Source organism: Coloeus monedula (genome assembly GCF_965178545.1).
Source record: "Coloeus monedula genome assembly, chromosome: 13".
In the NCBI taxonomy this organism is placed as follows: domain Eukaryota; kingdom Metazoa; phylum Chordata; class Aves; order Passeriformes; family Corvidae; genus Coloeus; species Coloeus monedula.
In genome coordinates, this window is record NC_138793.1 from 8141376 (window position 1) to 8165849 (window position 24474).

Below are 24474 nucleotides of genomic sequence, written 5' to 3' on the forward strand. Positions count from 1 at the left end.
ATAATTACTTGGCTCCCTCGCAGCTGAGTTTCACAGATGCATTATTAACGGCACATTCCATGCCATAACGAGCACCGAATGTAGGTGGGATTCGCAAGCCCCGGCATCCGCCATTAGCAGGTTGGCACAAACACAAATGAGTGTTTTCACAAAAGCATGCAAAGGTTGTGAAATTCCAATGAATTCTTTCACTGGAAAAAAGAGTTCAAGCTGCCATGACCGGATATGTCACCTCCCACGGCACACCGTGCGCCCGGCGAGGCACCATGGGAAATTACAGAATCAGAATGCATTGATTTTTCTGTAGAAAATACAGGCGGCAGCCCTGATGAAGAATTAAGGAGGAAATGTAATAACCTAATTCTCCTCCAGCATCCTCACATGCACCCTTTCCAGCCCGGGCACCTGGCTCCACATCCAGACAATTGCCAGGTGAAAGACACAGACAAAAATTTGCTATTGCTTAAGCACATGGTGGGATACTGGGCTGGGTACACCACCAGCTGCTTACACCAGGGCTGGACTTGGCCCACTTTGTCCGAATGTCATCAGCTTTAGGACACAACATTTCCAAGCAATGGAAAGTATGTGGTAGTTTTATGCCACCACATGTTTTATGTGTTTCTCCATTACATTCATCTCCTAAACATTCCTTAGATACAAACCCTTAACAGGTTTTCTCCATAGAATACTATTTACAGTATAAGAAATTATTAATATTTCCTCCTCAAACTATACTGCATATGGCTTGAAAACTCTGGAGAATACAGAAAGAATTTTCTCTCTCTTTCACAGAACACGCACAGAAAATACGACATTAACGTCTTCCTTTCTTACGGGGCAAGTTCCCCAGCACTCGCCTCCGTTCCTGCCTCCTCAATGGTGCACACAATTAAGCCATTCCTCACTGCTGCACAGTAGTGCTTATTTCACTGTTTGCTGAAAAACTTTGAACTAAATGCAGTTACAAAATTAATGGCACCCCTGCCTTGCCTGTCCAGGTTTTTTAAAGCTTCTATTTCAAGGTGACCCTTTTCCTACTTTGTGTGTCACCCCAAGTGTTGCTGCTCACATACTGAACCAACACTCCCCCAGTAATTAACACCAGCACTTAATGAAGTCCAGCTGCTGCGATGGCATACTGAAGGGATGCCAACCTTTGTAAACTAGTACTTGGGCTACTCCAGTTACAGCTGCTTTAAAACCCCAGCAATCAACTTTTCTTTGCCTACTTCTCAGAGATAATTCTTACCAAATAAGACAAGTGTTCAAGATTAAGCATTTAATAACAAAGCTTATCTCTGAACTAATATTTCAAGCTGGAAATGATATAAAGGGCTGGATCAACTTAAATGAACACTGCAAAATTAATAAAAATCCCAAGCAGCAAATGAAAATCTAAAATGAAGATTTGCAATGTTAAATACATAAACCTTTAAAAGCCCTAGAAGCACAGTTCCAAGGGAAAATTGGAGACAGATTCTTCAGCAATATCTGTTCCTCTGAACTCTTTTCCTGATCCAGTATGAGAGACACTAACAGCCAATGCTTTATTAAAATAATGCTCTCTGCCAGTTGTTTCATTACATGCAGGGACATGGTAGGGATACTAGGTGAATGCTTTTGGAGACTGTTTGAAAGGGTCTGCATTGTAATTCATACCACATGGATTTTCAAACCTTTCACAGTTTTCGTCTACATGCGCTTTTTTGCTCTGCTCCTTAATCTACCTCTCTTAAAATACTTTTCCATGCAGAATTATCAATAACATTACTCAATTTAAGCATGTAATTTCTTAACTCCTCTCTACAGCTGAAAAAAGGCAATTCAAAATTCCAAAAGATGCCCTCCTCTTCTCTCAGACCCACATTTCTGCTTTACATACCTATGCTGTACTCCCACTTCAGTTGAAAAGACATTCAAATTTGGACTGGAGAGAGATCTATGAGCTGGGTTTTCCCAGGGAGAGGAGTCCCAGCCTGCTGCCAGAGCTGGGGGAAGCAGGGAGGGCCAAGCAGGTGAGCTGGGCTAAGACAACGAGGGCAAAACCCTGGCAGATGTACTTATTTTTCAAAATTGCTAACAGAGATAATGGCTTCTACTGTGATAAACAGTAAGTGGCATTTTAAAATGCATGTGGGAAGAGAATTGGCTAATTTACTTTCATTGGAACTAATTTACACATAGATAATATGTATCAATTTACAAATATATTCAGCACCAGGAAATCAACAATTCTTCCAACACAGGGTTAATTCAAGGCTCATACCCTGCAGTTGGGCCAATTTTTCCACCAGAGACCTAACATTGCAGGATCGGTATTAAAAGTACATCCTTGATTATCCTGGATATCCATGCCCCTGAGAATATAACTTAAAAACAAAATCATTAGCTTACACAATAACACAGCCTTGAAAAATAAAGAAATTCTTGTGTACAGAGCAATGCTGACTTCCAAGCACAAATTCCTTTGTTTTCCTTAATGCTAGCTTTGGACCCCACCAATGACTCAAAATGAGCTGCACTGAAATAATTGCACAACCTGGCAGCACTCTGTAGTGTGTCAACAGTGCAGGGGCAGGAAGGTAGAAAAGGCTAAAAGCCAAGAACCCAACTTTGGTGTAACTTACAGAAAATATTGCACTTATTACACCATCTATTTTTCTTATTGTAATTTTGATTTTAAATTATTCAGACTTCCACAGGGAAAGCAAATTTTTAGTTCTCAAAAAGCTGTTGTGGTTAGGTTCTGCAAGGGCAAACCATGGGAATGGGATGTGATGGCTTTACATGGCACGACAGTAACAAGGCTCACAAACCTCTCACGTGCATTGGCCTCTTTGTAAGAGCCAAGCATGAAAAAGTCGGTTTACAACGAAAGGCATCTGGTAACTATGATTATTCTGCCTTAAAACTGAACATTTAAGATTTCTTAGCTCCCTCTTTTGTTCAGTTTTAGTTCTTATGCTTGCTGTTTTCTGCTCTTCCCTGTTCTTTTTTTGCACATGTTAGAACCCAGCATGACAAAAATCTGTGTAATCACCCCACTGATTTTTAAACAGGTAAGTGTTATTAGTTTCACCAAGAAAGAAAGTTCATAGATATATTTTAAATTCATTTTTCAAATTATTCCACAAGGCAGCTACCCTGTTTCTTCTGCAATGATAAAGCTCACAACTTGCTAGCCTGGAAACTCAAGGGAATTGTCTACTTGAAAGTAGAGCCTGAACTGCTAAATATGGATTCATATCTAGATATTGAAACCATCCTGCTTCCCAAACGTTGGCTGTTCAGATCCAGCCATGCAGTCTTTACTCAGACTTCAGGTTGCTCTAACATGCTGGTGGTACTCAAATGCATACAGACAGGGAGATCTGTATCCATGAAATTAAAGGTATTTTCTCTTTTGTCCTAGAGGCCTCTTTTTAAAGTTACCGCATGCCAGCACCCTGGAGTTAAGTAAAGGATGTACAATAACTTCTGAGGGAAAAAAAAAAATCCTTTTATTATGAAACTGGCAGGTAGAGGAACTGAAGTTTCTTACAAGATACTATCTTGTGTTCAAGATTTTAAAAGGTAAGGCCATAGGCACCTCAAAACAAAATTTCTTCTATATATTCATGAACAGGAGAATAGACATTTTAAGACTATGTGTGGAAAGTATAATCTGTAGACCTTTCGGTATTGCTGAATTTATGACTTCAGCACCCTAAGGCACTGCTATATCTGCATAGGTGGTTAGTCCCTGTGTACCAACGTACAGACTCCACAGGCGTGTGAGGAGCTTTATGAATTAGGTGTATGACAGATGTGGCTCAGTCAGGATAAAGCAATAGCTTTAAACATGCCACAGGCAGTGCTTCAGAGATGTCACTGTCCCACACTGTTTTTACAGAACAAGATTCAGGATTCTGGCATCCTGAACTTTAAACCTACTCCTAAAACAGGTACATTTTTCTTAGACAACACATAACCTTATTGTGTAAAAACTCAGGAAGGGAATAAAGATTTTCTTACTGCAAAGAAGTGGAAAAGAATGCTTCCGCAGTCTATTCAGAGTGTTGGCTTTCGTGTTCCTCAGTAAGTTACCCTCTGGATCACCACAAGCCCAGAGTCTCCCTGTTAGCAGAGCCAAGCACAGACAAACCTGCAAGAGATGCTGCTGCTAACCCTGCATCTCCTCTCAGCAAGCATAGCAAAGGCTGGTGCTGCTTCTCTTGTGTTCACTTTCCAGACAGGGAAATACTAATTGTCTTTTAAAAATCTCTATAGTATTTTGTCAATATTTTTTTATTACAGCAGAGCATGTACAAATATTTTATTGTAAACCAAGGGCCTAAAATAAACAGTTTAGTAAATAGTTATTACATTACAAGGAAAAACATCTGTGGAAACTGTTTTCCATGTAATTATTCTTGCTATTTTACATTAGCTCTCAATGTGAATTTCTTTGGCTCTAATGTTTCACTTGTTCTAAATCTTCCTCCTTGTTGCTATTATTAAAATCTTAAAAAGGTGCCAAATCTTAAATGAAGAAAAAAAAAAAAGATTCGCTAGAAATTATTCATATCACAGTGAGCCTCTACTAAACCTGGCAGGGGTGCAATATTTTCGGTGAAATTAACATAAAATATACAACTGCAAATTATCCAGGAAATAGCTATGTTCTTTACAGTGCGCATTTACATTTGGTAAAAAATGTTCTACTTATCTGTCTAGCACAAAGCTCCAATCGCTTCCAAAGGCAGTTTTAAAGGGATAGTGATAGCTCTGCACAGGGAGCACGGTACTTGCAGCGGCTGTAACAAATAGCTGGGGGGCAAAGTGACCTTCAGTAATTACTGGAGGTAACAGTCAGCACTGGACATTCCTTGTTGTGAATACTAACAATCTAATTTTAGATATATTTCCCTTTTGGTATGCTGGATGAATTTCCTCTCTTAGGCCTAAGTCCTTTCTACTAAACACAAGAAAAACTGTAATACTATGTAAAATGCAAATTTTGCTGTAAATATTTTATAAAATTGTTGCATACATCCCAAAAGCTATAGGTCTTAATTGAGAGCAGGCTATTTTTCCAGTCAATATATGGAAATGGAAAATGCTAATTCATGTTTTTCTACTTATGAAAAACCCTGGAGAACGGCAAAACCACAAATGCACTCACTTTAATATTATAAATATAATTTGGCTCCCTCTTTACAGTCCCTGATGTCCTGGCTTTTATCTCCCAATGGCTGCAGAGGAAGAATCAGAGAATCGCTTTTACATCCCCTGTGCAGGAAGTTCCCCCCACGTGCTGCCAGCTTGGCAAAAGAGCAACAGCCTGAGCTCGCAAACACGGCAAACAGGAACTGGAACAAGAAATTCCAGTGCTCTAGCACAGGAAACAAGCCCCACACAACAGTGGACCTGCTCAGGATGCGTGGTGTGCACTCTCAGCCCTGCTGGTCAGAGCTGTCACCGCCACGGGCCACCGGGGTGAAGGAGCAGGGCTGTCCCCACACTGTCCCCCAGCCCCAAGGCTCTGCCTTGCATTTATCTGTCTCCCTTCAGAGCAGCCAGTGGCTTGGATAATAAAGCCTGGAAACCATCTCACACAAGTTGTACTGAATATAACTAAAAGTCGTTTAGCCTGCTCCAGCATACGGTTATTGTGCTTGCCTTTTTCATCCACTTTTCATTTCCTTGTCAAGGAAAGGACTGTTTTTTCCATCTTCTAGAGGAGAAATCATTAGGCTGTTAAAGTTAAAACTCTCCAAAGGTCACTGATGCTGGCTTTGAAGAGTGAAAATGATATAATTCCCCATTAGACTTCTAATCTCATGATTAGAGCTAAAGTTAACATGGCTGTTTCATTTTCTACCAGGCAAGAGTAAACTCATTTTTTCTTTCTCTACCAGAATACTTAATGGCATCCTATCTTGATGAGCAACATCTCCTAGTTAAACAGTACAAACAATGGAAATGCAAAATACTTTGGAGAGGGGTTTTGAATTTTTAAATGCTATTGATTTACTGTGAAAAGTCTTACTACATGCAGCACAGCAAAATCCACCCATGGAAATCCCTCATGAGGCAAAGGACCTGCTCTTGATTGGTAAGACTGCGGTTCTTGCTGGCACAGCAGGGGGACAAGGGGGAAGGATGCATTTATTCCCAGTTCGAGCTCTTACTCGTTCATCCCCTAGAACTTACCCCTACAAATGTTTCTGAACCCAGTAATTCAAGTGAGTGCAGGTGGGACCCAACATGCAGTAAGAGATACTTGTCTGAGTGAAAACTGCCCCCTTTTAGCATCCTCGGGGATATTTAGATTTGCAAAAACCTTGCAGAAGAGTCTGTGGGGCAAGAATTTACAGGTGCACACTAGTTTCAAAACCCACTATACAGCGTTCACTGTTATAACAGGCAGATGCAGGGAAAAAAAATTCAATTTTCTTCATTCAAGACAAACTCTGATAACCAGCTAGTAAAACTCAGACTATAATTTGTTATTCAGTGTTCCACATGAGATGCATTTTGCTGAATTTAACATGTTTTGCTGTTAATGGATTTCACAGTGTGTTGCCATTTTTATACAGCTGTCCAAATAAAATGCTGTGTACAATGATGTGCTTTTACTGTATTGCTAGCTTGCAAATGGCGGCCACTTCCCCCATTTAAGCCTTCAGAAAATGGGAAAACTATTGACTAGGCCATTTAAAATATGTATTTTGGGTCTCTGGAGTTCTTTTCCTGGTAAGTCATGTTCAAACAAGAACAAAGATGGAAGATAGATAGAATTACACCTTGTACGTTTATGATGTAGTAGTATTTCCACTGGAAGGAGAAATCAAACCTCAGTATTTTCACTTATTATTAATAAAAGAGTATCAAGTCAGAGTTCTAGAGGTAACAGAGCCACACTTTTGTCTTAGCTGAAATCTGGTCTCCCAGCTTCCATGACATATGTCTCTTCTTCAAAATTGCAGACTGATGTTTAGATTGCAGGGACTACAAGGGCACAAACCACAAACCACTCAGTACTTAATGATTTACAAGAAATATCTCCCTGATACCCTAACTGCTGAACACTAACAAGTAACAAAAACTAATAACACTACCAAAAAAAATCCTTACAAATTTCAGTGAAAACATGAAGAGAACCTAGCTTTCCTTTTAATAATGCTTTAATAACATATTTAACTTTTGCAATACCTCAAGTATTTTTATAGTGTTGGATTTCTGTATAACTATGTGGTAGTACAATATGATTCCTTTTTTTTTTAAGAGACAAGAGAAAATTATAAAATAACTACAGACTTTAATGCCAGGCCATTATTTTTGGATTCTTGTAATTACAGAAAAAAAGTTATAGATTGTTTTTCATTGTGTTTTTTAAATTTTTCTTCATTGAACTAAGTCAAAAGGTATGTAAATTAAAAAGGCCTATATTTTAAAAAAGTTAAATTGTCCATCTAGATTTTCAAATGCTACTTAAAGTAAATTAAGCAAATAACATTTCATTATCTAAATTCCCCATCCCTTGGAAGTTCATCATTCATTTTTAACACATTGTTGACTTCAGTTCCTGGCACATTAGAATCAGTCTTCAAAGGAAATTCGCTCCACTGATGTTCTATAAGTGAAGGCACAGCTACTACCAGTTTAAAAATATTTTAAAGGCATAGGGAAGGTTGATTTGCTCTCCTTTTCTTTTCACCCCAAATCACAAATTTTTTAAAAAATGCTGAATCAAAAGTTGCTTGGATCTTTTGGGGTTTTTTGTTTGTTTGTTTGTTTAAGAAAAAGGGGGATAAAAATGGAATTTCTTAACTAGAAAGTTAAACAAGGAGAAAAATGTCACTGGAATACTTTCTTCCCTTCAACTTTAGCTATCTATATCCGGCCCAGCTTGAATCAGTTACTGTTCATTCCATGAGGTTTCATCATTTAAGTTTTGTTGCCAATATTTATTCCTGGATATAACTCACAGTCATGGGGTTTAAGAACTATTTGTCCATACCCCAATAATATACAATAGCTGATGCGTGCAAAACATAACAACAGAGGACACACCAGCGGTGCTAGTTGATGCTGATCCTTTAAAACACCCAAACTCTATCTGCAGCAAAACCTACAACCAAAGGCCCTGCCTAGCCTGAGCCATGCTAAAAAACTTCTCTGTGAATACAGAACAGGATAAAGTCATCAAAAAATCTAAACACTTCCCAGTTACACATACAATGATCAAAAGATTTGGTCATTTTAAGGTCTTTGCTATCCACCAGATGATGGATGATGTGCAGCTGAAGGCAGGATTAAATCCCAAGCAGGCTGTGACTGACTAAAGTAGTGATGTAAACGCATCAGCAGGGTGTGCTTCCTACCTAGTGCCATCTTTTGTAGTCTTCTCCACCAGTTCAGGAGGTGCCAAAGAGGAAAAGACTGGACCAAATTTGTTTTGGCCACTTCCTACAGGAAGCAGGAGGCAAAAAGGCTCAGCTCCTCCCCATGAGGTCTGCACCGCATTCACTCCATCTGTCCCTGGGCTTGTGGCAGCAGGACAAACTACAGAACACAAAGCTGAGATTGTCCCCCCATACAGGGCACTGCTGAGGCCACACCTCGAGTCCTGTGTCCAGTTTTGGGCCGCTCAATTCAATAAAGACACTGAGGGGATGAAGTCTGACCACAGAAGGGCAACGGAGCTGGTGAAGTATCTAGAGAGTCAGTCCAATGAGGAGCAGCTGAGGGAGCAGGGGGGGCTCAGCCTGGAGAAAATGAGGCTCAGGGGGGACCTTCTTGCTCTCTACAACTCCCTGACAGGAAGGTGCAGCCAGGAGAGAGTCAGCCTCTGCTCCCGGGCAACAGAGAGGACAAGAGGAAATGGCCCCCAAGATGTGCCAGGGGAGATTCAGGTTGAACATCAGGAAGAATTCTTTCACTGAAAGGGTGGGTAAGCATTGGAATGGGCTGCCCATGGAGCTGGTGGAGTCACAACCTCTGAAAATATTCCAAAACCAGCTGGACGTAGCACTCAGTGCACTCTGGTCTGGTTGACAAGGTCGTGTTCGGTCAAAGGCCGGACTCCATCGTGGAGGTATTTTCCAACCTAATGATTTTATGATTCTACGAAATGGGTGAAAAAGACAACTATGGAACTACAGTGAGGTGTTTTGGCCTGCTACAGAGCTTTGTCTTCTTTGGAAGATCCTGGTATTCACACATGATTTCTTTGGGTTTCTTCAGTTGTTGCAGGACAAAACTTTTTTCACTTAAAAAACCATAATTTCCCATTTCTTTAGAGTTTGACATTACCACAGGGAAGTCTGGCAGGGACAACCAGAAGTCCCCTTCCTCAAGCTTATTGTGCAATCCACTAAACAAGAAATTTAATTTTAAAAATGGCACAACAATAAATCTGCCAAGTCAAAATATACAATTAAAACCCTTCAGTTTCTTAAAAAGGCACAAAGCTGTCAAAATTTACTAATAAATTGAACAAAGTCTCTGACAAGGAAGCAGCACATCTGCAGAGACCAGTTGTGCAAAGGCTTTATCTGTGCCAGGAGTCTTGAAACAAAAAAGAAAGGTACAAGCGTTTAAAAAGTTTACTTGGGTTTCCTTCATGGGGATCAATTGTGAGGATCCTCAGAGTAGTAAAGTTTTCCTCCACAAATTAAAAAAAGATGCCAGTACCCCAAACAGACAGAGCATGCAGGGAGGGCTGTGTCTGATTTGACTTGCTTGCCAGCTATCACAAAACAGAATAATTTTTAAGGGCCATGTCAGTTGGTAACCTCTTGACCAGATTAAATCTTCCTCGAGGTTAAGGATGCTGTTGAGCTTGAACTATAATTACAGGCAACAGTCCAACTGTCTCACTTTGAAGTCACCCAGTAACAGGAGGTACAAAGCTGGACCTTTAACATACGAACAAACTCTTTTTCTCTGATAACTAGAGCTAGGGTTCAGCATATGTACACCAGTACCCTTACTGATTCACCAGAGGGCTGTTCTGCAATCAAAAGAGGAAAAATAAACATTTTTCAGCGCTCAAAAGTGCTGAATATTGAAACAGATATTCAGAAAGAGCAAAATCCAGAACTTTATCAGCAGAAAAGGAATTTAACTATAGATTACTGATATTAAATACATTCTCCTCTCATTTTCCTATTACTGGAAACAGTCTGGAACCTTGTCTAGGTTTCCCCAAAGAGGTAAAAAGAGTATTTATAACTCTGCCAAAGCTAATTCCTAGCTAACCCAAGTACGGGGGTTTTCCGGCTTCACTAAACATTCATTCCTTTGTTCTTTATTCACTTCTCATATATCATCTATTTTTCAGAAAAAGACACTAAGTTTTCCATCAGCGAATAAAGGGGGTACTGGTACCAGATATTTTCAAACCAGTAAATAAAGAAGAAATGGGGATAACATCTACGTTATCCAGGAAAAACTGTTACCTGCTAATAAGCTCCCACAAAGAAATCAACACCTAAATTTTAAGGACAGAAAAAATAGAGACATTAGTCCCACAATTCATGTGAGGTGAACAATGTCCTGAAAACACTATTTATGTGAAGTCTGAAGACTGCACTTAGGAATGGTGGTGGGTTTTTTCCCTCTTCCACCCCCAAGAAATATTCTGGTGTTTTTTCCTCAAAAGTAGGACACAGAGGGGTGCTGACCTCTCCACCAGAAAGTAGAGTCATTTCACCATCTGCAGAGAGAACCCAAGCCCCATATGGTGAGAACTTGCTTTCTCTTCCAGATTCAAGATTAGCAAAGAGGGGCTAAGAAATTTGTTTGTGAACTTAGAAATACATGGCCATACGCATATAAAATATCTGAGAATAAGGCAGAAAGTATCCCTGCAGACTTTTAAATACAAACATACAACAGTTTTCAAGGTTAATAAAGTTAATAAAATGAAGACCAAGTTACACATTCAGAAAAATTATTTCTACACAAGGTAAAGTTTACTGAAAATAGCATTTTTTGCTACACTGCCTAGCTGATATTGAAAGGCTGGGACTAGACTGAGGTGCTTGCTAATGATAACTTTGAAGAAATATCACACTTAAAACTCAGACTGATTGCAGAAAAGGTGTTTTATCAACTATTCCCTTTATGAATAAATATGAAACTACCAGGAAAATGTTTAAACAGGTGTAATCATCGCTGCATATGAAAATTGAGTTTGGAGGCTGTAAGGAATCTTAACACAGTTAAGAAAGAATGAAAGCAATGTAACACTGCGATCATTGCCCATTATGCATGTATCATGCAAAAACGGAATGTTGTCATAGCAGCTATAAAAATGTCAGTGAAAACTGAACTACTATTACCAAGTTGTAAATGAAATGAAAAATGCAAAAGGAATATGTGAATGAATACATTAAGGAAAATGCTATTTCTTTCCCGATAAACAAGTAAAACAAAATACATTCTCATTAAATGGTGTAATTTGTGTGAACAAATACCCATAGATAACAATTGCAGGAGGCCACATTGGCACAGGACAACTGGATAAAATTATTAAGATTTTGGATAATCAATTTTCCAGCCTTAAATAGGAAGGAAGAGTGAAAACACAATGTTTTGAGGTAAGAAACCAACTAAGTAATAGATTATATTAAGGCAAATTTTGTTTATACTGAAGTAGAGGGAGCTGCTTCTGTCTATTAGCAATGGCAACTTGGCTTTCAGTGTGACTACACTGATAAAAAGCGTGCCTTTTAAACAAACCTAGGGCTTACAGTTGGGCAAAATAACAGGAGACCCTTACTGGTATGAGCAGATGCCTGTGCCCAGGAGCCCGAGACAGCAGCAAGCTCCACTTGGGCAAAGCCTGCACAAGCAGGACCCCAGCCAGTCCCTGGGATTGAGACTCCTAGAGACGTGTGGAGGGAGATTCATACATCCACATACATCCACGTATGTGTCAATCTTTTAAGGTAAGTACACTTAACATTTCTTTTCTAAAATTAGTCTTTCTCAACAGGCAGGCACTGCAAAATGAAAGCCTAGTACATATTGTTCATTAAGGCAAATCCACACAGAATTGGATATTGAAGCAAGTGCCGGGTAAATATATGAAGGTGGTACCTTCAATTCTGCATTAAAAGAGCAATTACTTGAAATATGCTTTACAAACATCAAAGTTAAAAAAACCATTTCTGAGTTCCTAATGTGTCCATAATTAATTCACACATTCAGCTGTTGAGTCCAGAAATATGTTCCTGTTGATAATTTGCAAGTAATGCTTCAAAAACAATCTGGCACATTTTTATTTGCCTTAATGCCTGAAAGCTATTACTAAGATAATGCCTTACAATGTCATCATCATTGCTACCATGTATATGCTTTAACTAACAGAAGTCCTTAGGTCTGTAGAAATAGGAATTTTACAAGAATTAAAGCTGCCCTTTTTCCAATATTGACGACATTTATTTCATGTAAAATAGAATATGTTTTATTATAAGAGAGATCCTGAGAAGCATTAACTGCCCTCAGTTCAATGAAAACAAGGAACAAAACTTCACAAAGTCAGGCCTGAGTATAAGAGATGCTTCACATCCTCATCAGAGCTGCCCAGGGCTAAGTCTCTTCACATGTATAAAGTCAGTTCTGCAAAAATGATCCTTACCTACATCCTTGTCACATACACATGCACTCAGAATCTACTGTGACAGGAAGGAGTTGAAGACCACACAAGATGAGTCAGAATTTTTATTCATATAATATACAAATTAGCAACTTTGTTAAGATCTAAGTTTATGAACACCATAAAACATACCAAAAGATAAAGCTGTTTGCTTCAATTTTTAAACAGAAATTAAAAATATAGCTGGGAATATATTGATTTACGCTTGATTTTGAGTACTATCTCAACCCCTTTACCTCTGTACTGGTTTCATCTCAGTGACTGAGCTTGGTATCAACTGCTAATTCTTCCAAACATAAAATGAGCTTTTTAAATTGCTGCTTTTTAGAAAATTATTTCTGTAGTTATTATAGCAGTTTGACCTTTTCCAAATACCCAGCTTCCTTTGTTATTTTAAAATATTATGTTATTTTAAAATGTTAACAAAATAACAAACCTGTAGTTGGCCATTGTTTTGTTTCAAATACTTGCATGCATTTGAAAGAAATGTAACTGTGGATGGATGTTTTCCCTTCTGTGTTTAATTCTGGCAGAGTGTTTCCAGAACTTGAAACATGATCTCTAAGGGCAGGAAAGGTAATTAAGATCCTTGGAGTCCTACATTACACACAATGTATATGATACGCTGTGGCTTGGGGCAGTACTCAGAAAACTCTCCCAAACACGGTGTTTAACTTGGTCAACACCATCCCATCAAACAGGGAGGAATTTATCCAGACTGCAGTTCAAGAACTGGACCACGGAACAGTTTCACAGTGACTTCTGGAAGCTTTCCCTTCAGCACTCCCCTCTGTCCCCAGCGGCTCCCAAAGCACGAACAGGGCCTCATGTTCACATCACAAACACATCCAGCCTGCGCCCCTCCTCCCCTGCTCACCAGTGTTCATTCGTGGATCTTGGCAGGGAGCGCTGGCAATTCCACGGGGAAGGACAGGAGCGGCACCGGGGCAGGGCTCTGCTGAGCTCCCAGAACCAGGACAGCCTCTCATGAGCCCACAAATGCTTACATTCCTTTGGAGCTGGAGGCATGAGGAATGTTACAGCAATCCCAGTGTTAGAGCACAAACCAGAAATCACTTTTTACCCTATTCCAGCAGTAACCAAGCCCCAGTTTAGCTTCCTATGCACATTTGCCAGGAGACTTTCTCAGAGAATGGAGAAAGAAGAGTTGGGACAGTTGCTCATCTTCTTTGAACATTAAATGGAAAACATCCCCCATCTAACTGAGGCAGAGAGAAGTGCTGCTGTGTCCACTTCTCTTGCCCAAAGAGTTGAGAACTCTGGCAGGGATCCAAATGCGCTTCCCCTTGATAAGGGCAACCTGACCCACCTGGACAACAAGCCTGTGGAATTTTGTGCACCCTGAAAAATATCCATTAGAGCACCCAGCCTGGCTGTGGGAACAGCACAGCTGTAAAAACCGATCAGGAAAACCCTGGGCCTAATCCTTATTTCCCTATGCAGGGCTCTGAGTGGATTTCCCTTGGCAGTGCAGGATGGGAGCAGGCACTGCCCACATGGGGACTTGGCAATGGTCCTGTGATGGAGACTGAAGTTCCAGGGCTCCCCCAGCCAGCGGGCAGAGGCTGCACTGACAGCTTTCCACACTTTGGCTGCTGCCATGGCTGCTCAGTGCCCCCCGTAGAGCCCGGGGCTGTGCATGCCCATCCTCCCCTGCATCTAATAGAGACAGCACATCAGAGGCAGAGGTAGGTGGGGAGATAAGGGGGAGAAGCTTTAAACATTGCCAGGTCAGCGCAACAGGAGGTAAGCAAGTACAGAGGCAGCAAGAACTACTGAAAGTTTTTGATATAGTCCCAGGTGGACTCCCCAATGCCTGTAAATGTTTCAAAGGGGGATCCCCTTTCTGTGGGCATGGAAATGTTTCAAAGGAGCCCCAATCGGTGCAATGTTTCAAAGACCACCGCTCTCTAAAAATTCCAACCCGAACTACCCCCACAGCTGAAAACTTTCCGAAATAGATCCCTTCCTGGCTAACCCCAGCTGAGGAGGTCTGTTCTGCTGCATAGAGCCCCCCTGCAGGCCCCAGCGTAAACTGAAACAAAACATCTCCCGTTTCCCTCCTCTGGGGATGGATCCAGCCTGCTCCTTCCCTGGGGACCCCGTGAAGGACCCAATGTGCCTCTGTGTTTGTGCACAGGATATGAAGGGCTAGAGTGCAGCAGGGTAATTTTTCAAAGCGGTGTGTGGGAGTAGCACTGGAAATTCCCTGCATACTGCTTTGAAAAAAATAAACCCCCTACCTCCAAGAATTATGAACAGGGCCTCCAACTCCAGACTGAGAATCTGAGAGGTTGAAGAGGGAGGTACAGCCAATTTAACTGGATTCAGTTTTTAATACTATGATGTCAGAAATAATTGGATTCTTTAATCATATTACAGACACCACTACTTAAGAGGTATTGCTGCTACAGAGCAGGGATTCCTTTGTTGACAGTCACTTGAGCAGAATAAAACTGTAAGCAAGTGCTTAGGACATCTTATCTATTGATTTTGTGTTTCTCAAAGTATGAGAAGAAAGTGCTGCTGAGGGGTCTTGGATTATCAAAGCCAAGGGATTTTTTACCTAAAAATTACATGTCAAGGTTAACTTCATTGTCTTGGCTCTCCTCAAATTCAGAAGAGAGATAAAAATCTCTCCCTGGAAATGCTTATCCTACTCAAACTCTTATCTTAGATTGGTATCAATCATTCATTTTCCCCAGACAGCATCTCAATGACTATATTAAACCAGACACCTTAACTTTAGACAGATACAAGTTCATTGAGTCGAGGCCAGTCCTAAGCTCCTAAGGACACACAGTCTGAGAGCAAGCTCCTCATATCTCCCAAACACCTGTATGTTCACCCTGTGATCTCAGTGCCCCCCCCAGCACAAACAAATCCTCATCTGTAGATCTTAAATTGACACTGATGACATTAATAGTTCCTGTGAACTAGACCTGCAGATACAGCTATATTAGCTTCTTTCTCTCACTGCCCATCTGGCTAGACTTGGTCTAACACAGAGAAGGGAAACTCTTGCACCCCTTATCAGTGATAAACCAGCCTGAGCAGTAAGGAGGCATGTGCCAGTCTGTCCAAAGGCCTGAATAAGGGAACAAAGCCCTCAGGCTACGATCAAAGGGGACAGGAGCAAGAAGCAGGGCCAGTTAGTCACCCTCCCTACCGTTACTAACTCAGGACTATGTAAATTAACACCAAAAATCTGCACAGCATTTATTGCTTGAGAAATGCTGACATTCAGTCTCTCCTTTTCCCTTCAGTATTCCCCAGTATAGAACCAATACCAACAAATACCAATGAGCAAACTCACTGGAAACACCTTTTTTTGTGAGCAGTCGCATGTCCTGGAGGAGAAGGGGCCCAGGAGCCTTGTGAACCAAGATGCCCAGAGTGGGAAGAAGTTTGTCTCCATATTAAAGGTTTCTACACTTTGTTCTTTCCTAAACTGAACCATTAAAAGCAGTGATGACCTTAACTTCATGGACATCCTCAGACTGTACCTCAGCAAAGCAACATGAAGATATGATACCACCACGGAATTATCACACATTTTCTTACCACATCCTGGTATTTACAATGTTCTAGGTGTACAGAACTGGGCCCATAGCACCTTTGTACTATACAGAGTTCCTCCAAGTATTGCAGTAACTGCTGTACAGCTTTGAGGAAGCAATGGGCGCACTCTGCACAAATAGCAGGACCACAATTTTCTGAGCCTCCTATGCCTTCTACACCTGTTGTTTTCCAGTGTTGCTAAGAACTTTGTAAGAAAGTGTGTAAATTGTATGTTATTCCAGACAGCACTATTATGAGCATATACATAAATAAACTTCACATATCAGTTACTGGAAAATGAAGAAATTGCATTTTTCCAAAGGAAAACAAATTATTCCCCTCTTGAATCAAGCAGAACCTTAACTCAGCATTTCATGACCTTTGTATTTAAAAATCACTTATTAGCTACTGGATCAAAAATTAAGTTGAAACAAGTGCTAGGCTTGCTAAGGATTTCTTTCTTAAAATTGAGGAGGGAGCTACATGAAATCACTATGGTCCAATTAACAAGGATCTCACTCTTCAAGCTTGCAAACAAGAGATTACATTAACACCTGCTACAAAAGCAAACATTTTTAGATATCTTTATCTTAACCTGCTTGACATTAACTTAAAACTCCTGCCTGGCTCTTGGATGAAGATTATTGTGACTGACATGTATGTTTTTCATTTGGGGGTGGGGGCTTGAAGGCTGTCAGTCCATATTTCTCTCTCTCTGGTATTTATGCATAATCCACTTCAAAGCTTATAGGAGATACATACCTGAATTGATGGGAGAATAATTTTCTAAATGTAAAATTGCTGAAGGAAAACCATTATGCTTGTGGGAGATAAGTGCTGCATATGAATGCGCGAGACAGAGAGCACTGTCGGGTCCTTGAAGGGTCTCATCCAACACATGCCTACAGTGGCATGAGTAAGTACCTTCTTGTGGTCTATGCATCAAAATAAACTGACCTCTTGGGCCAACACATGTATTTATAACATCTGTCCATGCAAAAACCTTTCTTTGTGATCATTAGAGAAGCAATCATACAGCTGCAGCAGACATACACCCATCAGGTTACAACAATGCTTTTATCAACTCCTGCGACAGGACTGTCATAGAAGGCAGAAAACACTGATTTTTAAAACACTTGTATGTCTAAAAGCTGAACTTTCTGAAGTCCAGAATTGTAGGAAAAAGTAGAAAAAACCCGCTGAAATAACTCTGTAAGTGTTTTGTTTTGACAGTGTTCCTCAGGAATCCACCACACTTAGCTGGGAAAATGCTAGCAGTTACATCTATTCAATGTCATGACATACAAAATTGAAACATAATTGCTCCTAAGTGGTTGACAACTGGCAAGTACTTTTTACACAGATAGAGAGAAATTTATGCTATCAAATGGAAGATACTGTCAAAAGTTTGATTTTAATATAAATGAAAATGTTACATGAGGACTCAAAAGGATAAGGAAAAAAGCTCAGCAGTAACACTTTTATAACCACATATTTAAAAAGCTTTGAAGTGAAGAATCATTACATCAAAATGATTTTCCTTGAAAAATAAAAAAATAAATTACATCATGAATATTAACAAGTTATTAAAATAGTGAATGTCAAAGAGTAGCAAAACACAAGCAGCCAATGAGTGGCCTAGTGTAAAGAATGTCTTACCAATCATATGGTTAGCGACATGGATTTGTATCTCTCTCTCATTCTCAAAGGTCATCTGGCACTTGATGCATTGATAGGTCTTTTTCTGTTTAATAACCAAAAAGAGATTAGAGAAAACTGCACTGTAGCATAAGGCAAATGTGATCATGAATATAGCATGTTACATGCTTCAAATTTCCTCCACTGAGGCTTTTTTTGTTCATATATCCCCGGGCCAGGCTTTTCTGGGACCATAAACACAATCTCTAATTAACAACCTGCTTTAGGAGAAATTTTAATTTCAACTTTAAAAATTTCAAGTTACAATACTTGAAAATCTGACTGAGTACATGAGCCATAATGAGTTTGCTCCTGTCATTTAACCCACTGCAGTAAAATTCCCCCAGAGTGAAATAAAAGACAGAAGAGTAACTGTTTTCAGAGTAAGATCAACTTTCTCAAAAAATTCCACCTTTCATTAAACTCAAAATAGAGTAGGCAGAATACCTATAGTTATTTGGGGAAGCAAAGGAAAGAAATGCATTTTGTATTGGTCTCCAATCAGAAATCTTAAAAAATTGCATTACCATAAAGAACTGTTTCCTAGTACAATCTGTTTATATTTTCTCCATCTCAAAGTCATACCAGGGAGGCCTAGCTGCAGAAGTCAGGAGACAGTGTGAAGAGGCAATTACATGAACCATTTATTCAAATAGGGAAAATGGGGTTTGCACTCAGATTTACAGTGATGCGTATACTTGTGCAACATGGCATATACTTGTGCAACTTGTGCAAAAAATCCAAGAAACCATTGCAGAAATTAAAATGCAGGTTGATAAGTTAGACATCCAACTCAGGAAAAAAAAGCCAAACTGAGAACCAAAAAGCATGAAGGCTAAGCTTTTTTACACTTGGAAAAACTCCTATTTCCCAAAGCAGGAGTACGGTGCTTTGGTCTGAGGTACATGATTATTTACTGCATGAGAATACGCAATTTAAATAGACATCTTTTGACGTGTAATTTAGAAAAATTGGGCCTTTTGTGCCTACTTCTTTCTGGAGAATAATTCTTACTGCAACACTTGCCACTAGGCACAAGCATGAGGTCTGCATCCCCACAGCCAGAGCTAGTGGCAGCTGAACACACATGAAATCTCTGGGTGCTGGGCACAAGTTCAGGGAGCTGAGGGATGGAAGACAACCCCAAGCCAACAGCACTGAGAAACCTGACTCAGTACACAACACCCTCTTAACCTTTCGAAGGAAAATATTTTTGGGGTACTTTTTGTGTAATTTTAGATGCACGTTACTTTTTCTTCAGCCTCAACCCCACACCCAGGTATAGAACCCCATTTTTAGGGCAGCAGTAATAAGTCAGAAGTTTTGAGTTAAACAGAGAAGTTGCTGTCACCCCCTCTGAGCATGGGATCCAATTTCCTCAAGCACCTGCTGAGGACAGAACAAATTAGGTGCTACCAAGAGCTTAACTACTTCCCATGTCATCAGTGGCAACAAGGTAGCCTGCTGGAGGTTAATGAACATGCTGTAACACCATAATAACAAATGCACCAGTCTATGGATGTTCGGCATATTCCATGAATTCTGTACCAGTGTGTGTTTGCTTAGGCAAGGCTTTCTAGGCTAAAACAACAATGGGTGATTAACATGATAATAGGAAGAAGGCTATACTCCATTGGCCGAAAGCTGACACAGCCAACCATATAAAAGGAAATAGTTTGGATTGGCTAGTTATCCCTAGGTAGCTCAAGAAAGTATCCTCCTGGAGTCCATTTGGAAATCAAGGCTGTTAATGGAAAAGCAGCTGGATTTCTGCAGCACTCTTTCTGGGGAATCTATTCTGGCAGATGAGCACAGCACACATACATACACATGTCCCCTCAAACACACTGGCACACACATGCTGAGGGCTCCTAACTTCAAAAACAAAACAAAACTCAAAAAACCTTGGAAGAGCAAAATAGGATTGGGTAGTGACTGATTCATGTGGTCACATGGTCACATTTAAAGCTTGAAATCTTCCTCTTCTTTAAAACTTCAAAGGTAAGCTCTGTGCCTTGTCTAACGCTTATCTCAGCTACAAGGGTTCCCTAAGTAAACAGCTAGAGGACAATATTTCAGCCTGACTCTATTTCAAACCTTGAAAGTTATATTAAACACAGACAAATGATTCATTTTTTAATTGATACTGGGGCTTCTGAAAGCTACTTACTAAAAGATCTGGAGACAGGATGTCTTTGTTTATCCACAGACCCAGCGCTAACTCCTCCACACCATTTCACAATCCTATAAAACACTCTGCTTGGCATGAGGAGCCCTCGGCAGATTTCAGATTTCCTCTGAGTGCTACCTCAGCTGAGACCCGTGCATGCAAACAAGCAGCTTAAGTAAGGTGATGGCTCCTGTGACAGGGCACCCCACCTGACATGGAGTGAGGTTAATAAATGGCCTATACAGGTATCCAAATAACTGTAGCTAGATCAGCACCCATGCGTATATGCAAGAGGTGGAAGAGCTAATTTTTTGGCTCATTAGTAACTGTCTTTAAAAGAATGTCACAAAACATCCTTCCATTATCAGTAAATGGGGAGCACTAGCTTTAATACAAGTATATTTAGTTGTGGTACAAATATGATCTTCTACTGACATTTTTCAGCTTTATGAACATTATTAATGGATCAGGTTTTTTTTTTTAAGTTTTATCCTCAGAAGTGGTGACAACAAAGGTGCCCGCACTCTGAGGAGCTAACAAAGTCAAGGTGATGGCATCTAGGTGATAAAAGAGACCAGATGAGCAAGCCTTCAGCTGAGAGCTCATTCCCCACAAATTCAAGATATTTAATTCTAGTCTTGGCACAAAATTGTACTAATAACAGAGGGTTCTGTTTTCTTTTCTGAAGTATCTATTGTTCCCATGGGTTTTCCAGACTATCCTCCTTTAAATCTGGAAATAGTTTCCTGCTCTACAAAGAAAATATTCCTCCATTCAAGTGGATTTACAAGGGAAGAGAAGGGTTGTGGGGGAGAACAAAGAGAAGGAACTGAATCCAAGAAAGTGAGCAGGAGAGAAGAAACTGAGTAAGGAACACAATAGGGTTTATTCTTCCAACTTTCTATGCCACCTCCTTTGCTTCTTCAGTCCAAATAACCTAGGTGGGCTAAAAATAGTAACATCATTTACAATGAAAACTTAACTGAAGTCTAAACATTTGCCACTGTCAATGTTAAACAAGCATTGTTCATGATACCTGTGGTACAAAATAAAGATAAATCTGTGTAAGAGAAAGAACAGCTTGAAATGTGACTGTTTCCAGTATTAGGAAATGAGAAATCTCAATACTAAACAATTAGTCATGTTTCTCAAGATATGCACATTCCTCTAGAAGACATGTGAAAATGAATTAATAAAATGTATTCAAAACTGAAGCTGCTACACATAGAAAGATATTGAGAAAAACAGGAGAGCATCACCCCTCTTGAGATCTTAATGGAATGAAAAAAAGACCTTGAACTATACTTGTGTCAGATGCTGGAATGATACCTTTTCTTGGGATGCTCATCTGAAAAACACTTTTAGTCCTATCCAAACAGAACAGCTCACACAAAACTATATGAATGAAACAAACTTTGATGTTAGAGAAATCTTTTACTACTAAGATATATTTTATTTAATGCTCTTAGTGATGTCTCTTGCAGAAAACCATTGACTTGTCCTAAAATTCCTAAAAACAAATCCTCCAAAGAGGATGTTGCTATATACACAATGCAAAAATTATGTCTGCCTGGAAATCTGTCTTGTTGATCAACACGAATGGATCCTAGGTATGCATCCTAGAAACGAACATGATCAATTTACAGGTATTTCTTCCTATTTGGCATAGTAAAAATGTGAGGAAGACAGAATACAGCAGGATTTTCAAGGGTTATGTGCTTTCTTTCATTCTTATGGATAAAAAAAAAAAAACAAGCCTGCCAAGAAACTCTGAGTATTTTTCAATGCTCCTCTAGCTGTCTCCTACTGATCTTCAGAATAAAATCTCAAATAATTCAATAGTAAAAAAACAAAACAAAATATAACAAGACATTCACACTTCCTTTGTGGTGCTATATAAACTTGTATATATATACAAACTTAAATACCTACAGTGAAAAGAAATTGTTCAGTTTCTCCTATTCTTTTTTTTCCCAAAATATTCTTTATTCATCAAGGGCTAATATCTATTTTCTCCCTTTCTTTCACCTTGGGGTTAAATCTTCATTTAAAGTTTTTTTCTGAAATTCTTTTAGGTTTCCACACTCACCTCTTCTATCAAAAAGCGAATAACAGCTGGTGGAGCAATTTCAGACACAGAAAGAAGTTACAGATTTTATATGTTACCATCTTTTCCATTTGCTTGGATTTCATTCTGCTTATTCTTATTTACTCTGAAATATTTACTCACTACTTAAAAATCTAATCTACCTGTATGCTTCTTCTGACTGTACCTTGTCCTAATCTTAAACTGCTTTTCTATTTAAGAAAGAAAAATAAATAAGGTGTTTAAAAAATGAGATGTAGAAACACTCAAGAACTGGAGAGAAGTAGCTCTTCTCTGAACGTGTACAGATCACTCTACAAGTACTGTGCACTATAGATTGCTCCAGTAAAGTGGTATTTTACCTGTGTGCAGCACACTAACAAGATGACACGAGAGTTCCTGTTCAACTTGCTTAGCTTTGCTATGAAGCCAATGAAGTTAAGTAAACACTCTTCTTGAATGGAGAGATGTATCACCATTTAAAATCCAGTATAATTCTTCGAAAATCGCTGTACTAGGCAAACACAAAGGGCACTCATTGCCTTCACAAACCTGAGTGAAACACCAATAGTTTTCAAGTGAACTGATATCAGAATTCAGGTCTTGTACCTATAATGAAGGGTAAGATAATGAATTATTCCTAATAACAATATATATATTCCTGGGATGCTTATCTCTGGTATTAGCATATGTGCAGGCCACAGACACCAGTAGGGTACCATTTGCCACCATCACAAATGCTGATTTTTCATTTTCTTTTACAAAGAAACTCAGAACTTCCCTCATGGGATGAAATTCAAAGCTTTTACCTTATTGAAGAACTTAAAACTCTACCCTGAGAGAGCAAGTATGAAAGCTCTCACTGAAAAGAAAGAGTTAAAGCAAGAAATAAGACAGAAAATGACAATGTGTTCTGCTAGCTGATAGGAAGGGAAAGGTCATTCCATAGGCTCAGCAATATGAATTAATCCTACCTAATAGAACAGAGGTATTCTTAAAGAATTTAGAAGGAAATAAAGGCCTGAGGAGGAAGAAGGACAAAGACCTAGCCAGACCTAGGTATCACACCAAAGGAGAGATACTTCCATTCCTCATTCTTCTGCAAAATTATTTACGTGTGCCTGGAGGCTTAGTCACACCCAAAGGGAACAATATCCAGTGGTTTTACCAAAAGAGAGAAAACAAGAAATCAAGCTTTCTGTGGGATTGGCTCAGGAGGCTGGATCAGGGCACTGCTCCAGTGTGGCCATGCCCAGCCCAGCTTGGCCAGATGCAGCTGCCCCACATGGCCTCACATGGAGCAGGGATAACAAGTCCTGCCAGGGACACAACCTGCACCAGCTCCATGTGAGACACCTCAGTCCATGTCCTCAGGACATACTTAGGGCCTTCTCTTACTTACTGAGCCTCTGGTGTTCTAGTTGAATGGATGGTATTTTCAGGTGCTTTTAATTCAGTAAGATGTGTTTGTGGGTGCTTTAATTAGCAGATTGACATAAACAGTCATCTACGGCTGGAATTATTCATTAGGAGTTGGGTGCCTAATTTCCTTAGATACTTTTGAAAATCTCACCCCATCATGTTTAATTAAAAATGTCAGATGATATCAATACTCAGATGTGTCTGCTGTTGGTCTCCTGAGAAGATTTCCAAAATTCACTTCTCATTCCATCTGTTCCTGACAGAGGAAGGACTGACTTGGCCCATTCTTGAACCAAAACGTCAACAAATAATTTAAAAAGACTATAAACTGCAAATGATATTAATCTCCTGAGTAGGCTTCTGGAACCTTACTTGGATCTGCATGTTCCCAAGTAACTTGTAAGCTAAGAAACGGGAAAGCAGGCTATCTGGAAAAAGTCAAGGACAGCACACTTTTATGTAATCTGCATTAGACAATGTCCAGATTTGCTAAGAAACTACTTATCCTCTAATGGCCCCTACAGAAGGGCCATGAAAGCAGGTTCTTTTAAAGTCACTTTCAAAATCATACACACACACAAACAAGCTCACACAAATGCACACAGACCTCCAAGTAACCTCAAAACGTTCACTCTGACAGACATTCCTAGGGATAAGCTCTTTAGCACAGAAATCTGTTTTAGGTGAGAATTTGGGGCATAGGATGGAATTCACTACGTTTTCCCTCACAAGTTCCTATATCCTCCTGCTCATTATTATTTTCCTGGTAAGAAATAATTTCATTCCTCAAATATGACAGATTAGATTTTTTTTGTTGTTGTTTTTGGGTACTGAGCATCTTCATTTTTCATGAAATTGCCC

The 24474-nt window shown here is 39.7% G+C and overlaps 1 protein-coding gene across 3 annotated transcripts in view; it reads right to left on the reverse strand.

Moving 5' to 3' along the window:
- Nucleotides 1-24474, reverse strand: part of ZNF423 (zinc finger protein 423) — a 228491-nt gene that overhangs the window by 69510 nt on the left and 134507 nt on the right. For all 3 annotated transcript variants that reach the window (XM_082289946.1, XM_082289945.1, XM_082289947.1), the window contains one exon: nt 17897-17981. In XM_082289946.1, the coding sequence (XP_082146072.1) occupies nt 17897-17981 (85 nt within the window). The remainder of the gene's footprint in view (nt 1-17896; nt 17982-24474) is intronic.